Source organism: Ipomoea nil, unplaced genomic scaffold (assembly GCF_001879475.1).
Source record: "Ipomoea nil cultivar Tokyo-kokei standard unplaced genomic scaffold, Asagao_1.1 scaffold0706, whole genome shotgun sequence".
Classification (NCBI taxonomy): domain Eukaryota; kingdom Viridiplantae; phylum Streptophyta; class Magnoliopsida; order Solanales; family Convolvulaceae; genus Ipomoea; species Ipomoea nil.
The window spans coordinates 3,031,933-3,041,086 of record NW_017617134.1 but is presented as its reverse complement, the minus strand read 5'-3'; the positions used below and the strand labels follow the sequence as shown (position 1 = coordinate 3,041,086).

At 35.7% G+C, this 9,154-nt stretch overlaps 1 protein-coding gene across 1 annotated transcript in view; it reads right to left on the bottom strand.

Annotated features, from left to right (window-relative positions):
* The window catches only part of LOC109176433 (F-box/kelch-repeat protein At3g23880-like), a 5,719-nt gene extending 1,694 nt beyond the window's left edge, over window positions 1-4,025 (bottom strand). The window contains exons 1-2 of the mRNA XM_019325863.1: window positions 3,398-4,025; window positions 2,979-3,302 (exon numbers count right to left, since the gene is read on the bottom strand). Of these exons, the coding sequence (XP_019181408.1) occupies window positions 2,979-3,302; window positions 3,398-4,025 (952 nt within the window). The remainder of the gene's footprint in view (window positions 1-2,978; window positions 3,303-3,397) is intronic.
* Window positions 4,026-9,154: the final 5,129 nt, after the last annotated feature.

Below are 9,154 nucleotides of genomic sequence, written 5' to 3'. Positions count from 1 at the left end.
GCTTGCGGTTTCAGCAATTGCTTTTCCATTTTAAATCACTTAATGGTTATAATAATATTATGTGATTATTCTGGCTCTTCATTGCAATTATGGAATTTTGCTATTTGTCATGATTTGATAATATTTTTAATATGGAGTGTGATTTTGAATCACAGTTCCGAAAAAGCATATGGTTATGACAATTGAATATTATTTTATTATTGTCATAATAATTTAGATTATGATTTTAACAATCATATTTTGAAATTCATTTGAATTTGCTTGTCCAAAACTTTTTATGGTAATAATGATGATATTATGTAATATTTAATAATAATGATGATGATTATCATTATTATAATTAAATGTTGTTCGGTTACAATTAAGAAAATTGATAATTCCGTTATTACTGTTACGTACTAATTATTAGAATTATTATAGTAATAACAATTATTGGTTTTTGAACCGATGGATCAATGTTTTGTGCCAAACTGCGCCAAACAATACCGCCGAACTCTCAGTATACGAGGGTACCATTAAATAATAAATAAATAGTCACATACCGCCGAACTCATGAGCAAAGCTCAAGTCACATCACCACCAATTTCATTCATAGTCACACATAGTCATCATCAAGAGGATTGAGGCTCATCAAATGATTGAGCATCTCCCATGTCATTGACCTCATTTTCCCCCTCTCTTGCCAAACATTGAAAATCAAAAAATATTTTCGAGAAGTCATTTTCTGGTTTCGAAACGCACCCTAATTGTTTACAATTTGAACACAGAGTTCATCAATGACTTTGAACGCGATTAACTCAGCTTAACACAATTTGTACGCGTATAAAAACTGCCTAAATACACTTAAGGAAAATATATGAAATGATGTTTTATATATATAATATATATAATATATATATATATATATATATATATATATATATATATATATATATATATAATATAAAGAGAGAGAGAGATGTTATAGAGATATTACAAATGATCCAAGAATGAGAACCCCAGGATCCAAGAAGGCAACCTAGACGAAGAAAGTGACCCGAGCCCAAAGAAGGCGATCGAGACTGCCGGGCCAAGCAATTAATGCAATCCGGACCAAGCAATTCTGACCTATTGTATGCGACCTACCATGGGACCGACCCAGGGCTTCCAACTAGGCTTTAACCCGTTCCACGGCTTACCCTGAGTTAGGGGTGATCGTTCCTGTTCCGGTTCCGCAAATGACCAAACGGAAATGGAACCTTATAGTACGGTTCCGGTTTATGAACCAACGGTTCTGATTGGAACGTCGTTCTAACCGAATTTAAAAAAAAAAAAAAAAAAAAGAAAGTGAAAAAGTGAGACCATGCCTCTTTGGCCTTTGCGCCACTGCCCACTGCCAATGTGGCAGTGAGGTAGTATGCTGCAAGCCTATGCCCTGCTGCCATCATTTTAAAATTATTTCTTTTTTTTTTCGGTTTGGAAAACCGAACCGTCTGGTTCCGGTTCCGGTTCCTTTATTTCACAAAACTTAATCGGAACCTTATTGGTTCCAGTTAGGAATCGGAAATTACGAACGGTTCCGGTTATATTACAGTGATGATTACGGCTCGAATCGCCGTGGTCACCCCTACCTGAGTTTAGCTAAGTTTGCTATACTTTTTCTTGTATAAATAGCTCATGTCATAACTTAGATAAATCATGTTCTATTCTTACAAAACTCTTGTAACGTTATTATTATATTAATCCACTCAATATTATTATTACAATTATCTCTTGATCTTTTACTATTTTACCCATTAATTTATGCAAATTTATTGATTCATCCATATCATGGGTCATTTTGTTCTATCAAGATGAATTAAATCATATAAGGAAGTTAATTCATAAAATCCATAAGGAAATTAAATAAAGGAGGATAATATATATACGAAGCTCCCGATATGCATTTACGGAAATTAGAATGGAAATCTGCCTAAATGCAATTAATGTGATTATAATGGAATTACATTGTGAATTTGTGATGGATTTATGAAACCACTTTACATCATGAAACCACTTTACAAAAAGGGGATAGGAAAATTATAATAATATTATTGTTACTAATTGGAGCCTTAAGTTCAAAAGATTATATACGACTCGAGATTATAATTCAAGGAATAGATAAATAATAAATAAAGGAGCCCAAATAAGGAGCTAGGAATAAGGCAAATTAATTGACCCATGAATAAATGTGTATTTCTAATATTGAATGTACATTATTTGTGTACTAACGTTTATTATTTGATAGTATATACCAAATAATGTATCTTTAAAAAATGAATCTTTAGTATAATAAAAATGTACTTTATGTAACCGAACCCAAGTGTCAATATTAGAAGTCATGATAACACGGGGCGCCGTTGACACGATGGAGAGCGCTCGACGCCCACTAGCCACACTATTGTAGCTCGAGGAGTTCAGGAGACCCTTTTTTTTAGGGACCACTGGCCTTGAGACCGCCCCCCGCCCCTTAGCGGTAAGTTGGTAAACCCATGGGTCAACCTACCCTCTATACTCAACATATATTCCACCCCCCCCCCTCCCCCCCCTTCACTCTCTCTCTGTATCGCCTCACACCCAAGTCCGTAATGGATGGGTAGTTAATATAGCCCAAAGTCACAACCCTTTACACTAAAATGCAATGAAATTTAACTTAGAAACATTTCTATCTTACCTGTGTTGCATTCACACAAATCTATAGTTCACCAAACATGGCTAGGAAAATACTTCACAAAGCTCATACACAAATGATACAATAAAAAATTAATACTATTTTATACTTAATTCAACACGATTTATAAAGCCATTGATGAACTCTAAATCAACCCATCAAAAAGCAAAATTTTCTTCCTCCAACATGACATGAACAATTAATTTACAGACCGGTCATGGTGAAACAAGGGTGTCCACATAACTAGTAACCATATAACCAAGATCATAGGGGATATTAAAATTCTTACCCCTTCTAGCGTTTGGTCTATGGAGCTTCAACTGATGCCCAACCATCATTAGAATATCACCATTTTCCGAAACATGTACAATTGCGAGTTTAGCATTACACAGAGCCATGTATGCCGTGTTCTCTGAACCCCGGGGAAGTGGATGATGAACTGGTAAGTTTGAAATGCAGACTAGTTTAGTCCATGATTCTTCAACTCCAAACTCATTCATCACCCAAACTTCCATTTGACGTTTGAGATGAAAACCTGCAAAAAGCAATCCTCTTGACTCACCTACACAAATGGCAGCCCCATGTTCATGGCTGGGTAACGCTATAGCTTTGGCTGTTTCGGTGGTTAAATTAAAAGAAATTATATTCCAATTCCAGTCACTGTCATCTAAGTTGTTGTTGCACCAGTTGAGACTACCACTCACAAACACAGCAATTCTGGATAAACAAACCCACTACTAAACCCTCTATCACATCTTTTCCATGTCCCAAGCTTAAAACTATACACCAAAACCACATATTCATCATCACCATTATTGTCACCATAATAAGCATAAACAACCTTGTAGTCGTCATTATGCATGTCGTATCCAAATCCAAATATGCTTATGTAGCTGAACTGCCATACGTCTGGGATTGTCTTGACGTTTCCATTTAATGAAGGGTTCCAAATCATTATTTGATACGGTTTAGCACGAAAGCAAAAGAGCCCATTGCAAGAACCCAAAAATTCAAAACCATCTTTAGGGATTAAGACTGAGCGGTCAATTGTAATAAACTTTCGAAATGATGATTGCTTGTTTTCTGTAATAGAAAACAAGGACATATAGCTAATCCGATTTACACTACTATATGTCATGACCTTAATATCCTTTTTCGAATGAAAATTTAAGTGCAATTTGACAAATTCTGGAGATGATATTAAAGCACGCCAAACTTTTGAAACACACCTAAATTGCAGTTGAGATTTCACAGGCAGCCTTTTAAGGATTTCTGTGATTATATCTTGATTCAAATTTTCTTGTTGCATATGGCGCTTTGGAGTAGGGAGTGACATCCTGATTGTGTGTCTTAGATAAAAATTCCTTTTGTTATCTGAAAATAAAAAAATATATATATAATTATATATTTTAACCCAACTCTGATCTATTTCTCACTATATCCACAAGAAATTTAAATGTGAGTACATACAAAATGAATAAAAGCCATACAAATTACAAAAAATATTCCAAAAAAGGAATTAGTTTAACAACAAGGAATTAGTTTCACTTATTTTTATAGCGTTACCTTCACCCACCTACCTAACCATCAAACACCACCTACCTACCCCTACCATCACTATTTCCTATATTCCTATAATATAATCACATTCTTTTTACGCACTATAACTATTTATTTATTCCTACTAGCTATCACCTACCTATTAATCCATCCCCAACTATCAATGCTCCACAACTGTCTACTTACCCATTACTGCATATGCATCTATTGCATTCATATTTCTTTTACTTGTTTTACTATTATTTCTAACTCAATCCCATCTACCTAACCACAACTCCATATATAACAACCTTACATACTTACAATATTACTTATACTTTTATCAATTGTCACTACATTTTTATTTCCTTTATGAGGAAAAAAATAGTGCAAATTAGTTTCCTATTTTACAAATTAATAAATAAATAGATTTGAACTCATTTAATAGCTTATAATGAAAATGAAAACATGATATTTTTTTAGCTGTGTGCGCGTGTGTGTGTGCGTGTGTGTGTGTATATATATATATATATATATATATATATACATACATACATACAGATAGAGAGAGATGAAGAGAGAGATCGAGATAGAGAGAGAAAAACTATATCAAAATTGCACAAAACCTATTTGAAGTTTGTTAGGTTTTTTTTTTTTTTTTTTTTTTCGTAATCTCTTTCTCACTTTTAATGGCAGACAAGTTTGTTAATGCGGGTGTTTTAAGTAACAAAAATTTAGAAAAAAATAGAAAATGTATTCAATAAAACATGTTTCGAAATGAATTTGTCAATGTTTTCACAATTTCAATTTCATTACAAAGAAAACAATTTTTTGTGGTTCAAATTAAAGGAAACATACATCTATGCTTCTAAAAAAATTTCAAGTCTTATAGCTAGTAAAGGGGATGAGACTAGAGATTACCTTCTCAATCTAAGGAGTTTCGATGACGATTGGAGAGATCGGGTTCCAATCGAGAGATGAGAGTCAAAAGAGATCGACAGCGAGAGCGAAGATTAAAGTGAGAGGTGACAAACTTGAGAGAAAGAGGATTTCGGTGCGGCTTCGAAAGAGAGAGCGGAGGGTAGACGGGGAGGAAGAGGGAGGGAAGGAGGGAGGGAGGGAGAGAGAGAGAGGAGAGGGTAGTTGGGAGATATGGTAACGGACGAAGAAAGCGTTACGGTTTGACAGAATTAAATTGGGTGGGCCAACCTAAAAAAATTTTCCTTCAGGGAATTTGGTCTATTTGTTTGTTAATGTAGAAAAGGTAAGGAGTGTACAACATGGAAATGTAGAAAATGGAAATTGAAAAAAAAAATTCTATACAGAGTAACCCTTAAAGTATATTTGGTTTACGTAATTGAGTTTTGAGGAAAAAGAATAATATTCAATAGGGAATCAAAAGCGAGATATAGACTATGAATTAAATTCCATTTTTGGTTATTGAAATGTATATATTTTAGGAATTGTATTTAGGTTTTGGTTCGTTTTAGAAATAGAAATTATGTACGTATTCAAATTATTGAAATGCCCTATATAATAAAAGATATTTATTCTCAAGGATAGCATATTCTGGTGAATAGTATTTTTCAAGAATATATAAACTTAAAAAATGATCGAATAAGTGTACTCATAAAAATTCTATACCATTCTAAACATATTCAACGAATCAAACATGTTGTTAGTCTTTTAGATTCATGTGTGTTTTATTCTTCTTTAATTTGTTGAATCTTTTGTTAGCAATTAGGCATTCTATTACTTTTGATACATCACTTATGATTTTTTTGTCCAGGCAAAGCATAGAATTGGAAAATATAATTTGTAGTAATAATGAGAACATGGGGTTTTAGAGGAAGGTGTTAGATAGTGACTACCATTCAGCGTCTTGAAAGTGTGTCTTTGATATTTGGACAAGTACCAAACTGAAAGGGATATACAAGACATTGAATTAAAAGAAATAGAAGATGATGATGACCCAGACATAAGTTGTACCGGTCTTTTATAATCTCTAAAGAACTGGTTCTCTAATTCATCAAATGTTTTAGATCGTGGGCCGGGATGTGCCATGAAATTTTGAACCACATCATCACATGACTCCATGTATGAAACCTTTGTATGATCACATGTGGTTTACCCCAAGCAGTACATAGGCACTACTATATGTTGGCATGCTCATGCTTGTGTGCAAGGCAAATAGCATAGTGTAGGCTCATCGCGCAAAGCACATAACCCCTGTGTAAGGTTTGCGACATGGCTACACCTCTAGCCTTATCTCATGCCCCACATTCTACCAGATTAACGATAACCACATCCTAATTAAGAGCATGAACAACCTGAGAAAAATAGGGAGAAATACCTAATTCACGATGTCATCCAAAATGCGCGTTAGAATTAAAGATCTTTCGACTTAGAATTAGAGCAAGAGATTGCCCCACTTTTATGACGCCTCAATCCCAAACTCTTAAACTCAAAGGCATTCTTGGGTCCACTTTTCCCCCTTATGCAAAATCTACATAACCAGCACTTAGGAAAGGGATTAATCGCTAATCCAAACTCCATACCGAACTACTCACACTTCAAAAAGAAGAACAAGTAAAAAGCACAAATGAATATTAAGAAAATTATTGTAGAGGAAATAAAAGAAAGAGTATGGAAAAGCTTCTCTATGTAGATGCAATGTTGAGGTTGAATTCGACTTCGATCCGAGATTAAAAGATTGAAAAATGTGTTGATTAAATGTAATCTAAGCTAGTCTAAACTTAAAAGATGAAAGGAACAAAAGGGAACCCGATTGAAACTATCTAGCGTTTGCCTCCCCCAAAATACAACATAGAACATGTTTAAATACTGTTCAGATTACCCATAGTGGCACAACCAAGGCCATGGTCGTGCCTAATTCGGCCTATAATGAAGTGCACATTGCCTCCATTTGGCATGACCTAAAGCATGGTTGTGTGAAATCTTTCAATAACGGCCTTGACCTGGTGGCCATGCTAATTCTCCTAGTGTGCTCCTCGTTCTTCGTTTGTTGCTCCATTCCTTCTTGAACGGGTTCTTTAACTCCAAAATTGACCGGAAATGCCCCAAAATACTTTCCTCTTTAATTTTTGTGAATAAATGTGCCTAAGACAATAAAGCAAACAAATAAGTCTCAATACACACATGATTCGGGGAACTTTATATTATGCACAAAATATAAAGAATGGTATGCGTACAATATAATAAAGAATATGTTTTATCAGTATGCGTACAATGGAAGAGGCAGTCTACAACATAATTAGAGATGAAATGCACTCTAAAATTTATAACTTTAGTCCCTTAGAAGAATTCTTGATCCAAAAAGTTTCTATGTTGAACAAGAAGAAAACAGCTAAAGAATAAGGGCCTTCTATCCATGACGATGACGGAGATAATTATGATCAGTGAAATCTAGAAGCTACCAACCATCTCTCCAGAGCTCAACATGAGTCAAGCCTAACTGTGGTGCCTGGACAGTCTTCCATGTCAATGGTTGAAGGGGTCACAAGCTGAAGTTACTCTGGAAGGAATTGAATAGAGAGATCAGAAGAAGTTGGTCCGAAAGGAATAGTTGTTCCAACAGTTGTTCCGGAAGGAGTGGAGAAATCATAAGAAGTTGGAGCCACTGTTGAAATTTCGGAGGCAAAGGAGAAGAACAACCAGAAGAAAATGTTCAAATCTCATCCAATAACATTTTCGATGAGAGCAAATTTGCCAATGACTCTATCAACCTGGTGATTGACTAACGTGAAGGAACTAAGAGAGGTGTAGAAGAACCTAAGTTTCCCAAGGTTGTGGATAAAGTTGTATAGGGTACTGAACCAATAAAAAGGGCTAAATTAGAGAAACACCCTATATACCAGAACTTAATGGGAATGTTCTTGATGTTCCAATGGTAGAAGGTATTGGAGGAGAAGTTGGTACCCAATAAGAACCTATGAGGAACAAGCTACAGAGAGTTGTGAAAAATATCTTCATTGTTTGTTGGACAAAAGAAAGAGCTTACATGCAGGAAGATGGTTACCCTCGTCCCTTATCAGTCCTCTAACAACCCCCGGTAAGCTGGAGCGTGTAGGTCTTGAATGCCCAGCTTTGAGACTAACAATTGATAAGGAGAAACTGGAAGGAATTTTGTAAACCCGTCAGTTGCCTGGTTGGATGATGAAACAGATAGTAACTTAACGAGCCCTTGAGTGACTTTCTCACGAACCACATGGCAAACGATTTCTATGTGCTTCGTTCGTTCGTGGAAAATGTGGTTCTCGGCGATGGCAATCGCGGACTTGTTGTCGCAAAATAATGTGGCTGCTCTATCTGTCTGAACATGCAAGTCTATCAATATGGAGTCGAGCCACTGGATACAGTAGCTTGTTTTTTGTTTTTTTTTTTTTTAATTTCCAAGACATAGAGTAGAGCCAAAGAACACCCAATCGGAATCTGAGAAGGCGTTAAGCTGCCGGATACTGTTGGTTGGATAGAATAGCCCTTGGCCTGGAGCACCTTTGATATAGCAGAGGACACGGTGAGCCACCATCAAATGTTTGTCAGTAGGGCTGTCAATGAATTGACTTAACTTTTGGACAGGAAAGCTTATATCTGGCCGTGTTGCTATGAGGTAGAGTAATCAGCCTACCAACCTTCTGTAACAAGCTAACATCATCAAGAATATTTCCATCATCATGTGTTAAGCGATGGCCTAGGACCATGGGAGTTTTAGCAGGCTTGTGGTCATGGAAGCCAACTTCATTCAAGATATCCAGAGTATACTTCCGCTGACAGAGATTGAACCAGGAGTCACACATTCTAGCCTCGATTCCCAGAAAATACCCCAAGGTTATGAGATCTTTGATCTTGAAAGCTGTATCAAGGAAAACTTTAAGTTCTTAAATGACATTAATGTCTCCACTTGTT